The sequence below is a fragment of the Coloeus monedula genome (assembly GCF_965178545.1).
Source record: "Coloeus monedula genome assembly, chromosome: Z".
In the NCBI taxonomy this organism is placed as follows: domain Eukaryota; kingdom Metazoa; phylum Chordata; class Aves; order Passeriformes; family Corvidae; genus Coloeus; species Coloeus monedula.
The window spans coordinates 21,136,908-21,161,164 of record NC_138822.1 but is presented as its reverse complement, the minus strand read 5'-3'; the positions used below and the strand labels follow the sequence as shown (position 1 = coordinate 21,161,164).

General features: G+C 38.8%; 1 protein-coding gene across 1 annotated transcript in view; it reads right to left on the bottom strand.

The window, feature by feature from the left end:
* Positions 1-1,987: 1,987 nt before the first annotated feature.
* Positions 1,988-24,257, bottom strand: part of KIAA0825 — a 252,267-nt gene continuing 229,997 nt past the window's right edge. Inside the window, exon 20 of the mRNA XM_082301264.1 lies at positions 1,988-2,179. Coding sequence (XP_082157390.1) covers positions 2,056-2,179 — 124 coding nt within the window. The 3' untranslated portion in view covers positions 1,988-2,055. The remainder of the gene's footprint in view (positions 2,180-24,257) is intronic.

The following is a 24,257-nucleotide window of genomic DNA, read 5'->3' as shown; positions in this document are numbered from 1 at the left end:
ATTTTGGGATATGGTTTAATGATGGGCTTGGCCGTGCTGGGTTAACAGTTGGACTCAATAATCATAAAGGGAAACACAAAATTCTCCTACTGCTACCCTGTGGCTTATTGCTGAGTTAATGTGGCAGGGAGAGAAAGGAGGAAGGGGCATAAAGAATTCTTTTTTTCTAAATGTGACTGCTTATAGATTACTCCAGAACCCAGTGTGTTGTGAATTTAGAGGATAATAACCAGTCTGGAATAACTCCCTTTATGGATATTCCCACTTAAGTTTAAGTGAGGGGTTTTACTCTCAATTATCTTGTTCACTTGCAAAGTTGGTCCTCTTCAGAGTAGGCATCTCCCAGAAAGGAAGCATTTTCACAAGACATATTTCAATCAGTTTCACCACATACGCACTTCATGTGACTATGCAAAAAGTCAATTATGTACAATAGATTTTGATAGAATAGGAGAGAATATTCTAAACTCCAGTTTCCATGTACACTAACACATTATTTGTATGGCTTGGAATATGTGTGCCTCATTTGTCAGAATACCAAACCTGCCATCATGAAGATCCCTGTAGAGGTGTTTTAAACCTGAAGTCCACCACTAATCTCCAAAGGTGAAATACAAAGCAAAGACAAATGGTTTTTACACTAGTCACTTCTTTATGATCTGAAATTACTACACTGGCAGCAGAGGAAAATGTCTACTTTATTCTTTAATTAATATTTTGAGCATTTTTTAAGCTCCAATGCCTCACAGCCCTTTCGTGTTGCAGTGTTGTAACAAGATCTTTGGAGATTTGTAAGATGCAATTGTCCACATTTTCATTTTAAATGGTCTGATGCTTTATATGAAAAGAAAAAAGAGCAATTAAGAGGAGAAAAACCTGCATTTCAGATAAGACCCTAAATCAGCATTAGTAATATGCTTTCCCATGATGCTGCTGAAGCCTTTAGGGAAAAAAAGCATGTTTTCATCCTATTCAAGTGGTCTAAGTTATGTCCATAATAGCATCTGTGTGAAGATGTACTGGGAACATGAATAACTCTGCTCAGATTGCACCCTTAGCACGATCTTGCCAGAGTCCTTCATCAAGCAGAGAAAATAGTTCCATTAGACTTTTAATGAAAGAAACTAAGAGAAAATTATGGATTATTTCTGTAGAGCTAAAGAAATACTAACCACACCTTCTGTATAAAAAATAATTCCATGTTGACAGTTTTCACAAGTGTGTAAGAAAAATATTTAGTATTCAGAAAAATATTTGATATTCAGAAAATTTTGAATATCAAACCAGGATTACTTTGACTATGATATTTTACTATATTTATCAAAAATAAATATTAATTTATTTATTATTTTCTCAGTCCACTGTTAAGATAATCCTCTGAGCACTACCTGCAAATAATTTTTTTTTTAATAAAAAGATGCTTCTCAAAACTTCTAAAGTTTCTCTATAAAGTGTTTTTTAAGCCATAAAATACACTGGATGTTAAGTGAGGATTTGTGAGGGCAGTAAAGCTGATGCATTTTTGATTGGGAATAATGGCCAAGCATACTCATCCTGGAGCAACTCAGAAAGGACTGTAGGTGTATGGTCTATACCTATCCCTTTTCATGTATTTTGGGTGATTTAATAAACAAGTACCAGAGGAGAGAAAAGGTCATTGAGTGACATTAACTGGGGGCAGGCTGACTCCAACTCCAAAGTGGTGGATGGAAACCAGGAGTATTTGCTTAGCCTGTGTCTAAAGTTGCATTACTTTCAGAGTCAGTTTTATATTTTTAAATCAATTCTTAGTTTGTCATTCAGGTTTATGCCTCTGCAGTACTGAGATAGAAGAACCTCCTTGTTTTATGACACTGACATTTTCTTGCACCGTTCCTCACCTTATGCATGTGTGAACAATTGCTTCCTGGATGGGGTGATCAGACAATAACAGGGAAACACCCTTTAGTTTAGAACTCCTACTCAAAATACATATTTCTCAGCTTTCTAGTCCTGTGAGTTATGGCATTAAGTTAATCTTGTTGAATCCAGAAAAAAGGTGCTACCCAAATTCTGTCAAGGTAATTGTTCTTCCTTATCCTCTGAGATAGAAGTCCTTTGTGTCAAATAAACATTTTTTAAGTGTTCCACCATAACTTCCTCCTCATCTTCAAGATCTGCATCTTCTTTCATCTCCCACCTGAAAGAAAAATAACATTTTATTGATTTTTAATGTGTTTTAAACTAGTCTTAAGAACAAGTAAAAAAATACAGAAGTTGTTACTATCAATTCATTGCCCTCCACAGCTGTGGTTACACCAGTCGAGATTACTGAATCATGCCAACTACAGCCCCCAAAAACCTTGCCACACAGAATGTGGCATGGCCATGAGGCAGTTGACACAAATTGTCAAAGCTACTATAAAATGTTACTTATATTTACTGCAACAGTACTTTTTCTTCAATTTTATGTGCCACACACACATTGGTAGAGGTGGAAACCTTCTAAAACTCGCAGAGAAAAAGTGGAAGAGCTAACACACATTTTGGAAGTTAAGCAGATGTTCTCAGTACTCTCTAAATTTGCAGTGAAATGTCACCACATGAAGTCCAACCCAAATATTTAATGTGAGTTGTCATATTCTCTGGCAGTGACAGTACTATTTTACAAAATACCAGAAAACTGACTGGCTCTTCATTTCTTTTTTTCTCAAGTATAATGGTCTAACAAGAAATAAATGACATCAGATTCTTCCTTCCCCATGTGAATACTCATTTCTAGTTTAGGATTAAGAGCTAATACCACTAAAACTGCAAAAGTGGAAAAACTATGAAGATGATTTTTTTTCCTTTTAGTAATCAAATATAGAACATTAAGAGTCATGCAATATTCTGTTTAAGAAAATCAGGATAATAAATGCAGCACTCTAATTTTGCCAACACAACGCCCAGTTCTGTGGCTCCACCTCTTTTACAAGTTCTGTGGATATTTAAGAGTTTGATACTCCTTTAATATTAATCTCATTCTTTTCTAAGTAGATAATAAAGTGTAGACTCCCAGTTCAGACCACTTGAAGACAAAAGGTAAAGCATCAATACTAAAACCAGAAATCACATTTTCAAGTATTAAATGTAATAGGTTATAAATGTGCCATAGGATGATGCTGAAAAGTAGGAGGTGTAAAAAGTCAGCAGAACAAGGACCGCATTTAGGAAACTGTCAGGAGCAAAACTTTAATCCCGTCCCCACACTTATTAGGTTCTCATTCAGACTGCAAAAATCAGAAGCCATATACAAGTTTAGATTCGTGAATAAATCAAATATAATACAGAATGGTGGGACGACTATATTGCATTCCTTGTATTTGCAAGAAGAGGACAGTCATTATTGGCAGTAGAGCATGGTGTACACTTTTTGTATCTATTTAGAAGCTTACTAAAACCAGGAGAACAAGTGCTTTGTAGTAAAATCTCATTTTTAAAAAACTATTAGGAAAAAATATGTTCAATAAACATGTATAAATTAGCATATATCCTTCACACCTGTACCTTAAAAACTGAATCTGACAACCCATATTACTGCCTGAAGGAGTATCAGAACAACCAAAGCATGCTATGAATAAAATTATAAGCACTGAATGCCTATGATCAACATTTTGCAATAATTAACTTCCTATTACTCCACTCATATGTGACTGCTATCATACTTAACCTTATGTGAATATTAACATTAGGTACAATTAATTGCTGTGTCTGTCTGCTTCACTCTCTGGTTTATGATGCAAAATCTGGCTGTATGAACCTTCAGTACAGTCACTTTTGCAAGCACCCCCGATGAATGTTGTTTAACAGGGTCACTAGTTTCCCCTTTTCCCTTTGGTAACGTACCTTCTCTTCAAACCTAGGAGGAAGTTGTGCAAACCTTAATTTGAATTTATGGTCCTCAGAGTTATTCAGAAACACTACTGCACCAGCTGAACAGACAAATTTTAATTAATTTGATTTGTTGCATATTTTTAACTAGAGGAGCTGTTTGCTTAGAAGGACTGCCATAGTTACAGAGATAGGAGGCAAGAATTTAGCATTAGGGGTGACCCCAAATCCTGTATTCCGTATCTTCCCTACATCAATCCGTGCAAGGTAGTTTACTATCCTTTTAAGACCCAAAGTGGGAAGCAGAACCTCTGTGTTTTACCCCCGTTCACGGAAAGGGGAGGGGGTGCTGGGTCCCTTTAAAAACAGGGAACAGACACGTGGAGTTCTTGTTTTGTTCTTTCCAGGCTCCTGAGAACCTGAGAAAGCGGGGCGCTCTGACAGGTTGCTAGCCACGGCCTCCCAGGAACCGATGGAAAAAAAAGACAGACAGCGACCCTTGCCACAGTCGCTATAGCAACAACCGCTTTTGGAGCCAGGGGAGATGTTTCTCCGGACTTTCCGCCGCTGCTGCTCAGGACAGCCGTCCGTCGCCAAGGGTCGGAGCCGCCCCACAAGATTCCAGCTGCTGAGGGGGTTGGCCCTACATCTGCTGAGAAGTTTCTTCCGGCGTTTCACAGCATTGACTCCTTTTGGAGAAAAATGTTTTCTAGGTTTTGTTTTTTCCCCTCTCCCGTTGTTGCTTGGGGAAGGAGGCAGTTTTGGAACCACGGATGCTCGGTTGATATGTTGTTGCCTTTGTCACCTTTGTCCTCTGTCCTGGCCCAGAGACTGGAATTTATGCCATTCTGTCTGTGTTCCCCGGAACAATTAGAGGGACCTCCTCTGCATTTCTGGGTGAGGGTTTAAGTGTTTGCCTTTGTATTTCTTGTTTATTGCTGTTTTCTTTTAGTAAACTGTGTTTCTTTCCACTTATATCTCTTTACATTTGTCGCTCCTTATTGGTAGAGGGGAGAGGTTGAAAACTAAGGGGAGGTAACTTATTGCAGAGTCTCTGCCCTGTAAAATTGCCTTAAACAAAGACATATTTGGCACCCAACTAAAAGGGGCTCAAGAGAGAAAGTGAAAAAATAAAGAATTGACTAAATAATTTCTATATTGGGTACAGAACTCCCTGGTCACCACATTGCTTGGTTTAGTCATGGTAGTGTGGCACCTAACCTTGTGTATGCACCCAAATATGTGGAACCATCTCCCCATGATAGTGCTCTTCTTCAGATCAGGGAGAGGAACCAAGATACAGTTGATGTGATATCAGTTTATGGAATGATAACATCAAAGGCAATGAAGATCATTTGGTTTATGTCTTCATCATTGTTTGCCTCTCCTCATCTGGGCTGCTACATCTGCAGGTTTACTAATTATTGCACACAGCCTGTTGGGGGAACAGGAGAAGATGATTTTTCCCAGCCTTTCACCTCCTTCTCCCCTTCAGGTCTGACACATCACTTCTTGAGAATGCTGAATTCCCTCTGGGTGCTAAGGACACCATATTCTTCTTGCTGGTTCTGCTTGGTCTCCTCCGTACAATCTACAACACATGGAGTCAGGATGGAGATTTCCAGGGAGGTGTCTTGGAGTGATTTACGGTCTATTCCATGATCAGAAATGCCCAGAAATGGTTGCTGTATCTTTAAAGCCTGAGACTGGTAGTGTGTGGGGTTGGGGAGGGGGAAGCTTTGGGCTTTTGGCAGGCATTTTCAAAGCCTCACTGCCCAGGCATTCCATGGCGCTGTGTGATTCAGCTTTGTTTGGCTAGTTTGGTTTTGTTGGCTCAGGCAAAAAGCTTTTTCCTCCTCTGGCTTGGAGAAGCTGCAGCAGCAATCTTTCAGCCGCCTTGAGGTGAACTGAAGAGCTGCTGGTCTGAGACCGGAGGAGCGGGACCAGCGAGAGCGGACTCGCCCCATTCCAGCCCCAGCCTCGAGGAGCGGAGCCGGGGAGAGAAAGCACACCAAGAGGCTCCAGCCCAGCTGCTTTGTCTGCTCATGGAGAGGAGGTCGACACCAGAGAGCCAGGTTTTTGCCTTTTGCTGGAACTCCTCCATGGAAAATCCACTTCCCTCAGTATGAAAGCCAGCACCATCTTGCACCATGTGTCTGGAAGGAGTATTTTTTTTCAATGTTTGCCCCATTGTCTGGACATTTTGGGGTCTTTGTTCCTGTGTTTGTGTGGGGTGGGGAGTGAGTCCTGATAGTTCAGTTTTTAGGGGTTATTTACTTTTCTTCCTTGCCTGTGGGCATTCTGTTGTTAATAAACTGTTGGTTTGTTTGGGGTTTTTTTCACTTTTCTCTATTAGTATTAATTATCTCTTGGTGGAAGGGAATTGTCGAAACCCTTTAAAGGAGACTACTCACTGCAGAATGTCTCCTCTTAAATTTGTCTCAAAACTGAGACAGGAGGTTATGTGGACACCTGCCCGAGAGGTGAAAATTCCTGAGTGGCATGGGATGTAGGAGAAAATGGGATTTTGAAGATTACTTTTGAAGTGTTCTGCTCCAATAGCTTGGAAGTTTCCCTCTGAACAAATACAGAACTCTGATAAGGTAGCAGAATATTTGAAATAAAATTGCTGTGGCAGTTTCAGAGAGGGGCAACTTACTGCTCTCTGCTGGGCCCTAGTTAATGCTTACCCGCATGCTTCTTTTTACCATATAGCAGCACCTACAGCCAGAGGAGAAAGAGAGCAAATTGGCAGACACCATAGTCATTCAGGCTGCAGTTCAACAAGATGGGCAGCCTAAGCCAACAGCAGTCACCCCTGTCTGAAGGAGTAAATATAAGACCAAATCCGGTCACCCAGTAGGATGACCATGGGGAGTGTTGGGCAGAATTTGCAAAGGGCACATCCCTTCAATACATCATGTTAACAGTGCCACCTGGAGTAAGTGGATCATTCTGATCACACAGCAAGTTCAGATGGGAAATCCTAATCACCCTGGGATCTTGGAAATCATCACAAACTTGCCTTAAGGTGAAAGTTCTGGACTACGATATGAAGAGGAAGAGGATCAGGTGACACAGGCTGAGGAGGCCCCACCATATAACCAGCCACCAGAAAGTGACATGCGACACGCTCTCTTCACTGACAATTCCTGCCATATCGTAGGGGCAAGTCAAACATGGGAAGCTGCCATATGGGGCCCTAAGCAGCAAGTTGCAGAAGCTACCAAAGGACAAGGTGGATCAAGTCAAGATGCAGAGCTGAAAACTCATCTGGCTTTGGATACTGCTGAGTGAGAGAAGTGGCCAACACTATACCTCTATACTGACTTGTGGACGGTAGCAAACATTCTGTGGAGGTGGCTAGAAAGATGAAAAAGGCCAATTGGCATTGAAGAATCTGAGCTGCCAAAATCTGGCTAGACATTGCTCTCAGGGTAGAGAAGCTGACTCAAAGTCTGTCATGTGGATGCTTATGTGCCTATGAGTCACGCTAATAAGGAGCATTGCAACAACAAATAGGTGGATCGGGCTGCCAAAATTAAAGGTACATCTGGACTGGCAACACAAAGGAAAATTATTTCTAGTCTGTTGGAATCATGATGCCTCAGGTCATGAGGGAAGAGATGTGACATACTGATGGGTTCATGAGTGAAGGATGGACTAAACTATGGACACCATATCCCAGGTAATCCGTGATTGTGAAACATGCACTGCAATCAAGCAGGCCAAGCAGGTAAAGCCCATTGGTATGAGGGACAATGGGCTAGATATAAATATGGAGAGGCCTGGCAGATTGATTACATCACACTTCCGCAAACCTGCCAAGGCAGGCCCTGTGTGCTCACAATGGTAGAAGCCACCACTGGATGGCTGGAGACCTATCCTGTGCCTCAAGCCTGTCCTGTGGCAACATGGCACCCCAGAAAGATTTGAGTAAGACAATGGGACTAATTTCAAACAAGAACCTCATGGACACCTGTGCTAGAGAACATGGTATTCAGTGGGTGTATCATATTGCCTATCACCCACGGGCTGCTGGGAAAGGCAAACAGTGAAATGGATTGTTAAAAACCTCACTGAAGGCAGTGGGCGGTGGGACATTCAAACATTGGGATCTGCATTTACCGAAGACCAACTGATTAGTTAACACTAGCGGCTCCACTAATCACTCTAGCCCTGCCCAGTCAGAATCACTGCATATAGCAATGAAGATAAAGTCCCCATGGTGCATATGGTGCATGTCTTTCCCAACATGCACCATATACGTTTGCATATGAAAGTTCAGATTAGTCCCATCTCAAGCAAAGGCAAACCCATCCGTGGGACTGTTTTTGCTCAAGGACCAGGTTACACTTGGTAGCTAATACAGAGGGATGGGGAACATTGTGTACATCACACAGGGGACCTGATTTTGGTGAGAACTATCTATAGTTGAATTATGTATGTAATATTGGTTGTTGAATGACACTGACACCATATGTCATAAAATATCCACAGCAATGAATACAGACTGCTCAAGTCACACCAGTGATGGACTAAAATAAAGCCAACAAACATCTTGGGGGAACAGTCAGTGACCACTTAAATAATACCTGTATCTGTATATAGTTATTTGTATGCATAGATGTCTACAGTTGAAAGGTATGAACATCTGGCTGTCATGTGCATGGTATAGAATAAGGGGTGGATAATGTCTTGGGTACAGAGTTGAGGATTTCAGTGCTGTTTAAAATACCATTCACATCAGCTGTAGGCATGGTTTCGGCAGAGATAATGCATACCATGGCTGGAACAGAAAGGGGTCCATTTTGGTCTGGCTCACCGAAGTGAAGCAATCAGCAGACCCTGGCACTGTATGACCTGTAGGTCTCTTCACATTTCTGAGCCCTCCAGGACATTTCTGCAGGACAACTGGGCTGAGACAAGGCAGCGGGACCACTCCCAAATTGGTGGTTCAAAAGTGACAGATCTGAAACTGCAGCCAAGAACGTCTGGGCCAGGAGTGCGGTTTTTGGTGCCCAGCAGGACCATGTCGCCCTCCCCGAATGGGGCAGCAACATGAGGCCGTGGCACTGACACCAGACAAGGCTGGCTGAGCTGAAAGGGAGTCCAGCAGGTGGCAGGAAGAGGCAGCAGGCAGTAGGGGTGACCTCCCAGATATGCACCCTGCTGTCACACAGAGGGAACAGGAAAACTGACACCGCAGGCCTGGAACTGCTCCAGACAATGCCAGCACATCCCATCTGGCACCAGAATCACACCATGAGACCCTGCCTTCGCGGGTTTTTTTCTTCCATAGCGGGAGGTTTAGCCAGGAAAGCCTCTTCACCATCTTTTCTTTGTCCTCTGGGGCACATGTGCTGCCTGGGTGGCAGTTGTCTTGTTTTCTTTGTTCCTGGGGAAACCAGTTGACTCAGCACCTGTGTATCTAGTGGTTATTGTTGTTTTCTTTGTTGCTGTTTTCTTTCAGAAATTGTTATTTTCCCACTTACATATTTTTGCATTTGTCTCTCATTATTGGTAGACAGGGAGAGGGGAGGTAACATTTCAGAGTCTCTGCACCATAAAATTGTCTTAGACTAAGAAAAGGACAACAACTGGAAATGCTAAATGAAACACATTCAAAGCAGTTATTGCTGGAGGTATAATACAGCAATCTAGCGGTCTTGGCTAATGGAAGTTTAACAATAAATCAGCAGATTCCTTTTAAGACAGTGATTTCATACTTGTCAGCACATTTATTGAATCTTAAACAATAGCATTGGTAAAAATCTCCAATATCAACCAGTTTGGACGTTCATTAGTGTTCACTTTATAAGAAGTTATTCTAATACACTTTCATTTTATCCAAAAGTAGTCTATTTTTAAGGCATTTAAGCAGTTCCAATAAGGATAAGAATGTCTTCTATGTATTCACTTAACAGTATCCATGAATTAAAGATCTATGAAATGAGCTTGACCAACACATGGTCCCTTATTAATTGAGAAATTTTTCCAGTTTTATGCTTAAAGTCTGGGGACAACATAGTTTTTTTAAAAGACAACTGGACTGTAATAAGGAAGGCCATAACACATCTTTATTGTTCTAAATGGGATGAGAAATTAGCTGTTTGTGTTTAAGTGGATAAAGTCAACATTTACTAGTAAAAATTTTGTCCAAAATAGATATTTTTACTAGCATATCAAAACTATGTCACAATTGTTCTGGCAATAGTAATTGATATAAATCCAACTAGCCAGTTAAAGTAATGTGAATATGAATAAAATTACCATCAGGAATTTCTTTCAAAATGCAAGATTCGTCAGTTGAACAGCCAACTTGCATACTTCTGTTGTTTCAAATCATTAGTAACACAACTCTTATTAAAAATTCTCAAATTCAGAGGTGGCATATATTTTATTTCAGTATGCTATATCTTGGAACATTAAATAAAATCAGGATTTCAAAAGGATATTTGAATTATTTGAACCAACCCATTATACCACCACCTACATTTTGCTTAGAGTTCATTTAACCATAAAAAGATTAATTTTAAAAATAAAAAGGGTCTAGAAAGCTCAACTTCTAGTATATTATTAATATTTAAAAGAAAGCATATGTTTAGAATAAAATGCCATCACCTTTGCTATCTTTAGGGAGCACCAAAAATTTTCAAGCCAATAATAATAACAACTTGTGAATGTAGATAATTAAAAATTTTAAATATATTTTCAAAATATGCTGGAATATCAAATAATATAGATGACACATTGTGTGAGCCTGATATAACTCACTTAAACATTTTTCTCTGTACACTGTTCCTTTCTGTGTTGCATGTGGCTAATCAAGCTTTAAAAAAGAGTAGTATAGTTTTTAGATAGATACAGCAAAACACATCAGCACAGATAAATATAGGAATCACTGAAGTTTACTGCTGGTCACCTTAGACCTTAAATCATGAGGTCAGAGTATGACTAGCACTGGGAGGGCTTCTGTTTCTCCTCATCAATAAGAAGCAAGAGAGGAAGTCTTGGCTAGCACATCCACAAGCTAACAAAGTGCAAGGAGGAAGTATTTAATAACTCAGGAAGATCAAGTGATTCCAGCTCAGGTTTCCTTAGCAATGTATCCATGTGCTCTCCTTGCTTATAAACAGCATCAATATATCCATTTATATAAATCACTATATATGACTGGTTTTTTTGGTGATACTTCTGTTTCTCTCTACTGAATTGTAGGAAGTAAAGAAGTTAAATACATTCGCAGAGATACAGAGAAAAAATTTCAGTATATCTGTAAAAACCATGCTGAGCAGTCCTCATTATTTAACTTCTTCTTCAGACTACCCCTACAACATCTAGTGCATGCATGAAGTTGCTTACACGACTTTCTGAACCAAGAACACTGTATACTTGTGTAAATGCATGTATTTCAAATCTATATGCATAGAACATACCTATCTATACCTATATATACACACATACATACCCATATTCATGCAAGTAGCAGAGCAATGATGCAGGCATTCCAGAGGGCTGGTTTATGGAAGAACAGGGTCACTAACGCTATGTCTAAGCTGGGTGCTTGGACGCAACTATTCAAAGGATTACATCTTTTCAGAAATTTAAAATAACTTGGTAATAATGGATTGAATTTAATTCTTTTGAGCATTAATATGATTTTTCAAGAATATCAAGGAAGTATCTTATGATCACAGTGCCAATGATAATTTTCATTCAGCAAATGCATATGACTTGCCTGCCTATGATTACATGATTGAAGAGCATCTACAAAAATTACCCTGTTCTTCACATCATAAACTACTTGTCCCCTCTCTTTACCCCTCCCCTTTTTATTTCAACTTACAAAGGCTTTCCATTATTAATGTTGAAAACCCAATGTAAATAGTTTAAAAGATTAAACTTTCAAATATGGTTACTGTGGCATATATATGTTCTGTAAATACAAATACAAGCTATATCTGCTGAGAAACGATATTTGATAATTTGACAGCATTGAGGCTTAGGAGCATAAAAAATTCATATTTTGTCAACAAGAAAGTTTCTCCATTTTTTAAGGACGGGCTGTGATGATAGCATAATAAGATTAATATTTTAAAAACATAAGATTATTATGGCTGTACTATAATCCCCTTCTTAATGCATTGATATTGTAACAAATATTAATTTTCTTTCTTTTAGAAGGATTTCAGTTAGTTCATAACTTTCAGAAAAAAATGTGCTATGTAAGCAGAACACTTAGGAAGCTGACTTGTGTTGGTAACAAATGTTTTTACTCAAATTTAAGCATGCTAAAAGCTGCTAAAAAATCTTGTCCTTTTATGCTCATTATAAAGAAAAACCATTGCTGTTTGGCCTGCAGCCAGAATACTCCTGTTTTCTGTGAGGACCAAAAAAAAATTGATTTCAACAAGCCCAGAAATCTGGCAGGTGCTTCTTATTTTATTTTCAAAAATTGGTACCTGTTTGTATAACCCTGTCTCACTCTTCCTGAAGATTCCCAGTGACAGACTAAAAATGGAACAACTGATTGAAGCAGAGATACCATCTCAAAGAAGAACAAAATAATCTGTAGATAAAAATTTGCATAGCCCAACAAATCAATTTCAGACTACCTTGCTAAAAAAATGGAGAGGAGATGGAGGTAGCTAAACAGGATCTCTGTCCACAGTAGGTTTCACTATTGGTCATTCAGGTCTTTCACTGCTGTATTGCAACCCATTACAGAATGAAAGAGTTTTTTTCCATTTGGAACTGAAAAATTAGTAATTTCCCCCAGTTCATTCCAAGAAAGATAATATTGCCTACATCAGTGTAACTAATACTTACATCCAGAAAAGAGAAAGCCACAAAAGCTAAGAAGAGAAAGGTGAGGTAAATGATGACTGACAGGTTTGGAAGTCTGTCATGCACACTGACACCTTGCAACCAAGGGAGAGCTCTAGAAGAAATAGCACTCCTGAATGAATTGGCAAAGACCTTTACTTTCTCTACTTAGCTCAAAGCCACTCTTCAAACTGTTATTAACTGGAAGAAAAAAGATGAATAAACAAAGGTGAATTTCATCTGGTTTTAACCCACCACAAAGACTGGTGATTCTACAGAACAGCATGCTGAGCTCTGGAATGGAAAAGTGAACTTGAGGAAAGCATCTATAAAAAGTTAACTTCATGGTGCTGTGTATTAAGTACATTTTAAAATCATGCTGATAATTTACTCAAAATGCATACACATGAAAATCTTTTAACTGTAAATAGTTTTTACTGTATTTCAAGATACTTTAGAATAGTTTCTAAATAGGGGAATGATTAAACAGATATATGACATAATAGCTTATATATGCAATTAAACAGAAATATGACATAAATATCTTAATATATCTCACATTTACTGTAATTTTTCTTTGACTCCTTTGTTTTTCAGAAGTAATAAATATTTAAATATTTAAATATTTAAATAATAAAATTTTAAATATTACAGTTTTGTTTTAAAATCATAAAATACGATTTAAAATCTTGTTTTAAAAATCATAAGGCTCTGGTTTTCAAATTAACTCAGTAGAGTAATTTAAATTGTAATATTTGCTTTACTAATGCAAGCAGGGATTGAGGAATTTTCTTCTACCTAATGTAACTACAAAAGGAATTGCCCTATTACATTATTTTTTATTAATTAGTCAGTGTTGTGATAGACAAAACCTGGTGGTATATCTGCAACCAGGAAATTCATGAAAACGTGTTCACAACTTTTACTGATAGAAACCAATTTGGTGAATATTTTTTACAGATATATACCTTCCTTAACATAATTTTCAAGAGGAAAACACATTTCATAGCTGAAAATCAAGGAAATACCTTCAGGAAGTTCAACAGGTTGGCCTTTGCCAGCCGGACCACTGCAGCTTTGGTCAGAGATGTGAGGAGAACAAGAGACAGTGTACAGCACGCTGTCATGCTGCAATAAATTGATTCAGTGAGGCTTTGACTAATTCCTTAACACAGGAGAAAGAAAGTTTGACTGTGGGATGGTTGTATCTTTCTAATTCAAATGACTCATGGGAGACATGAGAGTGACAGAGAAAGGGTCTCTTACGTACTGGTGAAGTCCCCACCTGCCAGGCTCCTGACTTTGTCTCTCTGCGTGATGAACTCTAAAAGGTTTGGATTTCATCTTGGAAAAGGCTGGGAACATGTTTCTAAATCTCAGAAATCTTCTCATGACAGGAATATCATTTATCTGTCAAGTATATCAAAGTCACAGAATCATAGAAACATTAAGGCTGAAAAAGACCTCAAGGATCATCAAGTCAAACCTTTGACTGAACAGTACCATGTCAGCTAAACCATAGCGCTAAGTGCCACATTTGGTCCTTTCTTGAACACCACCTGGGGTGGTGACTCCACTTCCCTGGGCAGTCCATTCCAGTGTTTAATAACCCTTTCAGTGAAGAAATTCTTCCTGATGTCCAAACTGAACCTCCCATGGTGCACTTTGAGGCCATTTGCTCTCGTCCTGTCATTAGCTGACTGGGAGAAGAGACCAACCCCATCTCACTACGCCCTCCTTTCCAGCAGTTGTAGAGTGATAAGGTCTCCCACAAGCCGCCTTTTCTCCAGGCTAAACAACCCCAGCTCTCTCATCCAACCTGTGGCCCTCCTCATATAACCTGCTTCCTACACCCTTCACCAGCTCCACTGCTCTTTCTGGACACACAGGAGGACAATCCCTGCCCTGGTCCTGCTGGCCACACTATTTCTGATTACGACCAGGATGGCATTGGCCTTCTTGGCCACCTGGGCTCACACTGGCTCATGTTCAGCAGCTGTCAATCAGCACCCCAGGTCCTTTCCTCCTGGGCCACTTTCCAGCCACTCTTCCCGCACCCAGCCTGTAGTCCTGCACGGGGTTGGCGTGATCCAAGTGCAGGAACCAGCCTTGGTCTTATTGAACCTCACACCACAGGCCTCGGCCCATTGACCCAACCTGTCCAGATCGCTCTGCAGAGCCTGCCTACGCTCCAGCAGATCAACATTCCTGCCCAGTTTAGTGTTGTCTGCAAACTTACTGAGGGTACACTCAACCCCCTCATCCATACCATCAATAAAGACATTAAGCAGGACTGGACCCAGTCTGGAGCCTTGGGGAATCCCAGTAGTGACCGACCAGCAATTGCAGCACCATTCAGCACCACGCTCTGGGCCAGCCATCCAGCCAGTTCTTAACCCATAGAAAAGTGCACTTGCCCAGGCCATGGGCTGCCAGCTTCTCCAGAAGAATGCTGTGGGAGACAATATCAAAGGTTTTTCTGAAGTCTAGGAACACAACATCCACAGCCTTTTCCTTATCTACTAGGCAGGTCACCTGGTCGTAGAACGAGATCAATTTGGTCAAGCAGGACCTGCATTTTCTAAACCTGTGCTGGTTGGGCCTAATTCCATGGTTGTCCTGTAGATGCTGCATGCTGGCATTCAAAATTATCTGTTCCATATCCTTGCTGGACATTGAGGTCCGGCTGACAGGCCTGTAGATCCTCAGGTCCTCCTTCTGACCCTTCTTAAGGACAGGCATCACACTGGCCAACCTCCAGTCATCTGGGGCATCCCCAGTTAACCAGGACTGATGATAAATGATGGAAAATAATGCGGAGTCCACTCTTCAGAAGTCCAAGTTAGAGGTTTTGTTGACAATCCAGATACTAATTGGAAAATCTGGAACATGCCAAAAAAAAAAAAGCAGACAGGTGGAGCCTACAATATCTGGAAAATGAGTATTATTTAATGCCATTTCCAGCACTTTAAACAGGAATATTAACTTCTTTGCAGCTGCTTACATATTTCAGGAGAACACGGCACTAAGCAACAGCATTAGATCGACACTGTCTAAGATAGATCTGAGATATCAAAGAGATAAAACCCATAATAATTCATTGCCATATTTGAACTCCTGGTAATGCACTTTGTATTTCTAAAGATCAGAAAACAGCACAAAGCTCTGTGGTTTCAGAAAAAGAATAATTCCTGCATAAAGAACAGCCAAAGAAATAAAGAAATTAGGGATATTACAATAAATGAGACCATGAAGCCACAGTTAGTTGTAATGTTCCTCTCTTTTCTGAAATTCTCGTTTTCTCTACATTTCTGCTCAAAGTAAACAGTATTCCAGAGCACCATGTGCACTTTATTCTAGGATAAAATATTAAAAGACTAAAAAGACTAAACTGTTGAAAATGTATCGGAATTGTTTTAATTATTCAGTATTTTTAACAAGCTTGACAGATCCTGAAATTACAAAGAGCCTTAGGACCATAAAACCTACTGTGTCTGCTGCAGCTGGCACCTGGAACATACATTTCATCCTAAGTAGCAGATTTTCTGATTCCTAAGTATCTGAAACAGTCACAGAGGTGGCTGAAACCATGAAGATAGAAGTGGACACTGTGTTATTCTTTTTTTGTCTACTTTAAACATTTCTTAGTGACTGAGTCACTTCAGAGGAAGAGAAGATGTGCTTGTAATGGCTATAGCATGATTCTTATGAGCATAAGAACTTTTGACAGGTTGTAGAATCCCAGAAGATAAGGGGTACCAGCACCAACAGCCAGATGGCTATGGTACCACCGTGAGAAAGAACAAGATGTGGCTGCAGATGGGGGCCGTGCAAAGATAGGGCAGCACTTGCCCAAGACACACATCCTTGTTCTAGTTCCTGAAGAACCAGAAGAACACAGCACAGCACAACCCCAAGAATGAGGCCAAGAAGTGGGCATGGACTGCAGGGAGGAAACAAGGTCACCCAAGAGTCCCAAAGCCCTCCAACCCATTTCCAGAAAGATCTGAAAGAATGGACTGTGCATGATAACTAATTTGCATAGCAAGTGAAATAGCTGTCCTCAGGGTGGGGAAAAGCTATCTAAAAGAAGGTACCCCCACTGAGACTGGGTGCATGCCCCATGTCCCTGGCCTTTCCACTGGCTAGACTGACTGATTGATTGATTGATTGATTGATTTCCCCCCATTTTCCATGACAAGTGTGTAATTTACTAATAAAATTTGGTGAATTTTTGTGGAACCTCTGACTTTTGCCATTTCTTTTGTCCACAAGAATGTACAAATCTTGCATGCTCCCTTTCCTCTAAGAGTCAGATGTCACACAAGTTAAGCACAAAATGATGACAGGTCCGGCTCATTTTTATCCTAAACTTACACAAATTGTGGTTAAATGAAAGGCACATTTTCTAGCTTAAATAGTCCCTCCCAACTTACTTTAACACCCCTATTCTCTTTCTCAGATGTGGGCACACAGGTGTTTAAAACCCAGCTGCAGAGCTCCAGTAAACAGACAAGCATATTCTCCATCAAAAAGACTCTGACCTTTACCTTATAAAAGATGTGCAAAAAGAAGAAAGGGTATTTGTATAGAATTTCATTCTCTGCCTTGAAATTTCTTTTAACTGTAAAGCTGCACACTCTAAAATCCACATAGAAAAGTCATTTAGAAGATCAGGAGATGTGGTTACCACGGAAAAGATTAACTTAACACTGGGCAAGTATATGTAGAAAAAAATACAATGGAGCATATATAAAATGCCTTTAAACAAGTTTAATAAAACTGACATCATGCCAAAATAGAAGAGGAAATGTTTACATATACATGTACATGTATACATGGTGTGAGTTTTGCACACATTTGTGCCAATCAAAAATAACCTCGTCTCCTCACATCCACCACTCCTGCTGTAAATTCTGTGAATCTGACTATCAGCTGTGAGAAGCCAAAATGGAAGAGACAGCATCACTGACATCAAAAAACATGAAAAAGGAAAAGGCAGTTCCTTTCTTTTTGGCAAAGCTTCCAGATTTGCACGCAGATCTGTCTTGAAAATTTGTAAACTAGGAATGTTCACACTTGCAGAGAAACAAGGTGCAACTACTCCTTGCACAATACAGCATCACCAAGGAAAGATAAGGGGAATTCCTTCTGGCACCTGTTCAATAGACTGACCTCCCAAGACTGGGCTATTACTAGGCTAAGTGAGTTAAATATTTTAATACTAGAATCCTGGCTAAAATAATATCCAAAGATAAAGTAAAGGGTTGATAAACATATAAATCACAAACAGGTAAATCTTAGAACAAATAGTGAGAAGAGTACTTATCTTGGAGGAATATATTAAATGGATGGTAATATAAATAAATCAAAAAAGTAAATTATACAATTATTTCACAGATGAAAATATTTTTAAGACTAAAAGCATTTTACAACTTCATGGTACTAGCTGAAACCCCCTCCCCCCCTAAAAAAAGACATGAAGATAAAAGGAACAAAACCTATGTGCATAGAAAGAGCTGGGTGAGACAAAACCAATTATATTAATCAGCACAGATTATTTGTTTATGCCAGAAGAAAATTGCGTCTGGATTAATATTCTCAGTACCTGTAAATGGTATTGCAGATCATAAAGCTGTTAATCACGTAAAAATCAGTGTTTGCTAGACAGACATATCAACTACAGAAATTATTTCATAGTAATTTTTTACAGAAGTCAGAGAGAACCACAATTTAAAAGGCTAATGGCAAATTTGTATTAAAATTTCTAAGTATGCTTCAGTGTAAAAAAATAAACCCAAGAAACAAACCACCAGAAAAAGTCCTAGTTAACACATCTAGAACTCCATTTGTTACTACTAGACTACCCAGCAGTGCATAGCAAAATAGAACAGGCACCTTCTGGAAAGTTGTGTAGAAATCTGAGAACAAGAATATTTGACTTTGTAATAAATAATGTTCAAAATAAAAAGTTTAAATAATTAGAAGAAAAGACTAATAGACATATTCTGTGACAAATTAAAATATCTTAAGCCTTTCCATATGACAGTACACATATAAGATATGAAGATGACAGTACACATATGCTATTGTACAAGTATCTGCTTGTAAAAGCATGAACACAAGTGACATTTCTCCTTGCACTTAAAAGGTGGATAGTGAATGAAACTGGAGTAATTTAATAGAACAGAATAAATTTTCATGTTCTTTTGCAAAACGAAGAGGAGAATTTCTGAACCTAGTATTGCTGACACAAACCAGGGTTTGTACTGACTGCTGGTGAAAGCTGCAACCCTTCTTTTATTTCCTTTTCTGGGTAAGACACTAAAACACTTTGCTGATAAGGAATGACTTTCTCATGGCGAGCTATCTACATACCAGAGGAGATCAAGTCAGTGCATGGGAATTGTTGACACCTTATGCTATACTCAGGTACTTTTTACCTGAAGTACTCTTTCAGTAAGGAGAAGCCATTTGACTGATTCCTGGTCCTGAGAAACAATATTACTGTTTGCTGCTTTCTTTAGGCTCTTTGTGCTAGTATTAGCTTATCTATTCTGTATTAAAGACACAATTTACTATGAGCTCACATTTCATAATTAAAACCATATCCAAACACACACACAAAGAAAAAAAGCAAAGTAACAACAATTTATTAGGAGTTAATGTGTACTGCTTCTGAACAATGAATTGTAAGGCTCAGCATGTGACAGTTAATGGTCTTCATGCAGGCTGTGTGATAAAGAACAGGATGCATTAAAAAGCCCATTTTTCCCCTTTTAACTGCTAGTTCTAGGGCCTCCTTATTTTCTAAATTTGCTGAGCCTCTCTCTTTCTTTATGTTGTGGTAGTGAAGCAGATTGCCGACAGCACAATACCTAGCACAACATGTCTTCTGCAGCAAATTTGCAGGTAATTTCCTCAAGCAAAAAGAGAAACACGAATAGGACAGAGCTAGTCTGTAATTTACTTGTGCATAACAAATTATCAATTTTGTAATTTCTCTAACAGAATCAAAATAATTTTCATATCTTAGATTGATTTTTAACTGTGCTATTACAATATTATCCAATACAAGTAGTATCATGCATATTTAATTTTATTTCAGAGATAAAACATTTTGTGGAAGGAAGAGGAGGATAAACTGACACAAAATGAAACAATTCTTCATGTTAAAAATACCCAGCATGAAAACATAGTTGCAAAGAAGGTAGATTATAAAGTATGCATTTATCCAATAATTTTAAATACCATAATTACACTGACTGCTCATCAAAAGACTTCTAAGGCTCATTAAAATCATAAAACATTTCTAATTAAATATATATTTAAATGAAGCCTCTATAACATATCTACATTGTACTTTAAATCAGACAAGAAAAGTTCTGGTGAAAAATCTAATTGAAGTTTAGGTAAGAATTAAAGCTTAAAGATGGGGGCACAGTGGTTGCCTTTTAATTCAAAATGAATATTGCTGTGTTGTATCCATCTTTGGCCCAAACTTGGCCATAAAATAGTCAATCTTCATAAAATTTCACGTGTCAAATATTATTGTAATTTGTTTTTTTTCTGGAAATAATAACTTTCCAATTTAACAATTGATGCAAGTGGTTGTTAGGTTTAACATTTCCTTATATCTGATTTAACTGATGCTTAGAAGGGGACAAGGCCTGTGTTCCTATTAGTCAAAGCCAGGCTGAAGCACAAGCATCCACCCATGTGTGTTCTTAGTTACTATATTTTATCCATTTCAGACATGAGTGCCTCTTTGCCAGCCAAGGAACTACCATACTGGGGCTTTGTCCAGTGCATTGGGATGGTCCTTCAAGATTCAAGTATTGACTCCCATGAAGTGCCCTCCCTTCAGACTACACAGTCTCAAATCCTTGAGGATTTACATCACTATCTATCTTCTGATCTCAAATAACTTTAGTTTATCAGGTTTATCAACAGCATTGCTCTTTCTCAATCTTACTAATAGAACTGTTCCCTTTATTCTTCCAAGGATGTCACTCTGATGTGAGATTACCTGCCTGTTAAATCTCTTTATTGTCATTTTGAGGACTCGACCAATGGACTTTCACAAGGTCTTCAGCAGGTTCCATAAGTTAAAGCTCAAAATGTATGCAAACATTCTCCATTGGAGTCAGAACTCATTAAGTGCTACTCACCATCAAAGCTGGAAGGGATGTATAAAAGTCATCTAGCCCTGCACTAAAACCAGGTGTAACTATATTGGTTTGCTCAGGTCCACATCCAGAAAAGTCCTGAATTCCTCTAAGCACAGGAAGTCCACAGCATCTTTGGGCAACTGCTCCATTGTTTGATGACACTCAAACCCAGCATAAATACAGGTAGCTATCCTTAGCTATTTGCAACCTTTGTTGAACTGCGTATTATTTGCTAACTATATTTATTAAATATTTTTTTTTTCAAATTGTAGCTATAGTTCTAGCAAACTAGTAATATGAAGCTGTGTTAGAGCTTTCTATGAGTATAAAAAGGGAGACATGGCAAAGTTTGGCTTTTTCTCCATGTGTTTTCAATGAACACGAGCAATTAAATCTGTAGCTTTGTTTAAGGATGCAGAAATCCAGTGTGGAAGATCTCACTGGCATTTGGGGACACTCTAGGGTACAAAGGCTCTCCCCCATGGTCTGATGAAACGAGGGAAAACTCGCTGTGGGAACACCACCTGCAGGAGAGGTAAGTATATCCTTTTACAAAAAGAACCTATTTGAAAGAGGTCAAAACTCAGAGATCTCCAGGGGTATAGGAGTAAAGCACGTAGATAAGATGGCAACAGAAGAGTAACATGCTCACATGGAAAAAGAAGAAGGTAAGGGCAAAGCTACACTGATATACAAAAATGGGAAGAGAAAACATATGCCTTTCTGTCTTTGAGGAGCTCAGAAAAACAGGATCCAGTCAAAGGGGCTTAAAACTGCCTCCTTATAAGAGAACTGACAATGCAGTTCTTCAGTTTTCTGGATGGAGATTTCCAGTGGCACAATAAACCCATACGCCAGATATTTTAATACCTTCTTCTCAAAATAGCCACATAGAGAAATATATCTCTATTTAACACACTGCAAAAAGAAGAAACAGAAAGATTAGAGTGGCCCAGAGTTCAAAGTCTTCTGAACTGTGCATTCTGGTTTTCACTGTAGAAGCAAAGGACCAAATAATCCTTCAGCTCAGTTTTTCCCTTGTGCTCTATTTGTTCTCTTTGCTGCAAATAGTTTCATTACAAATAAAGAGGCATTACTTTCATAAAGATCACTCTGGGCAATTTTACTCTGCTTTTAAAGGGATCAGTAAAGAGATGTTTCCTCTGGTTTCCCCATCCCTCCTGGTCACAGTGCCAGGTGAGCTCCTCTGAAACTGGGCAGTACTTCAGCAGGGGGTGAAGCTGGTGAGACAGATTCATTTCCAGAACTCAATTTCAAAGGAAGGATATTTTATAAGGAATCTCAGCACATGGATATTGTGAGATGTCAGAAGTTTTGTCCAGCTTTCCTGGCTCTAGAGTGCATTCTGTCCAGCCTGAGCAAAACGAGAGGTACCACCTATCATGTCTGGGCACTGCTAGCAGATTCTGACTTTTAAGACAGAACAGGGTAGCATACAGAGTAAATGACTTGAACTATTTTGTAGGATTTTCACTTTACATTGTCTGCCAACTATGTGATTGTTGGTTTTACATGGTATGTCTACTTTGTTATTTCACCTCCTCAATCCATCCATGTTTGAAATTCACAGACTCACAGAATGGTGTGGGTCAGAAGGGATCTTAAAGATTATCTCATTCTACCTCCCATCATGGGCAGAGACATGTTCCATGAGACTAAGCTGCTCAGAGCCCCAGCCATCAAACTGTTGCCCTTGACACTCCTCTTTTTTCTTTTCCCCTCTGTTTCTCTTCAGTCTTTTCTCCAAATTCTCAAGGGACAAAAGGAAACAGACCTGTCTCCCACTATACACATTTTTTTTCTCTGTGTGTTTACAAACAGAAGGATAAGAATGGTGCAGTTTAGCGCAAAAAGAGCTACAGATCTGAAAAAACAAAACTGAGCTGCATTTTTAGCAATCAGCACTTGTAATAAGCCTACATAAATTCTAATGTTTACAGAAATATCAAGACCTCCTTGAAACCTCCCAAAAATTAATTAGAAAGTCTGTCTTACAAATTTTTCTCTCAGGTGTAGTAATCTTGTGGACCTTACCATTAAGAACTAATAAACAAATGCTTAGTTAAGCACAAACTGGCTGATAGGTGGTGAAAAAGAGACAATCTTGGGTTTTATGCAAGACAGTTACCCTGTCATGTTACTTTAGTGGACATAACAACACCAAATAAAAGCAAATTTTTCAAGTGCCTTGTATTATGAATTATTAGAAAAATTGACTGCTATATCTCCAATACTAATGCAACATACAAGGAGTACAGAGCTGCATACAGGGTACACTGTTTTCATACTAGTTTTGCATTAGCTGCACTAAAAATCTGAAACAAAACCAGGAAACCTACAAAAACTACAACCTAGTAGAAACAAACTACATACACTTTATGTAATAATCTATCTGTATATTGAAAGGTAATGTTATATTCTTACCTTTCAACCATTGTATTTTTAGTGTGCCTCTAAGGATCACTGTGTGATACAGTTACCTTAAAGGAGAACAGGGGAGGCAGGTGCCCTTTTAAAGCAAGCTGAACAGTATAGAAAATTTACTGACATCATTAATGCTTCCCACAGATTCCCTGGCACATTAAATGTTACATACTTGCCTCTGTCTTGCACAATATGATAATAAACCATCATCACACTTAACTTTCTTGTACACAAATATCCTGACATAATACACAAACAGGGAAGTCAAGGTTATCTAAAAGGCAAAATAACTCCAGTAACTCCAGTTCTGCACCCTTTGATTTGCATTTTCTCAAGTAAGTTATAATTTAAAATGATTAGAAGAGAAATAAATACCATTTGTACATACTTACATTATCAAAGATGTATTTCCTTATTATATTTGAGATTACTTAAACCATAATACAAGATATGAGAACCTTTGATTTGTTCTGAGTAAACAACAAAAAAATTATCTTAGTAGATTCAGCAGAACAATTTTTTGGAAGTGTGACACAGGAAAATCTTAATTTTGTCATTTACATATCTTGCCATATAAAATCCTTGCTTGTTTAAGTACAAATTGTTTTTTGCATGTTTAGGCAAAGGATGGGGCTACCATGGGAGGTTTTGTTCCAGCACAATCCAGACAGGAGAGATACCAACTTTACAACTTTCCTGGAGATAAAAAGAACTTTGCCCCTCTGGTTGCTTCTTCTCTTTTTGCTCCCTCCAGGGCAATGGACAATATGAAAAGAAAGTGCAAACCCCCACAACATCTGAAGCAAAGCCTAGCTTCAATTCAGAGGATTCAAGAATCTCTGCTTAAGAGAATATTTGACTTTAAGTACAGACAGCAGAATTTCTTAGGAATAAAAATCATATTGAAAAAAACAATTAGATTAAAATGTATACAAAATCCTTAGAGTCAGACCTCAACAG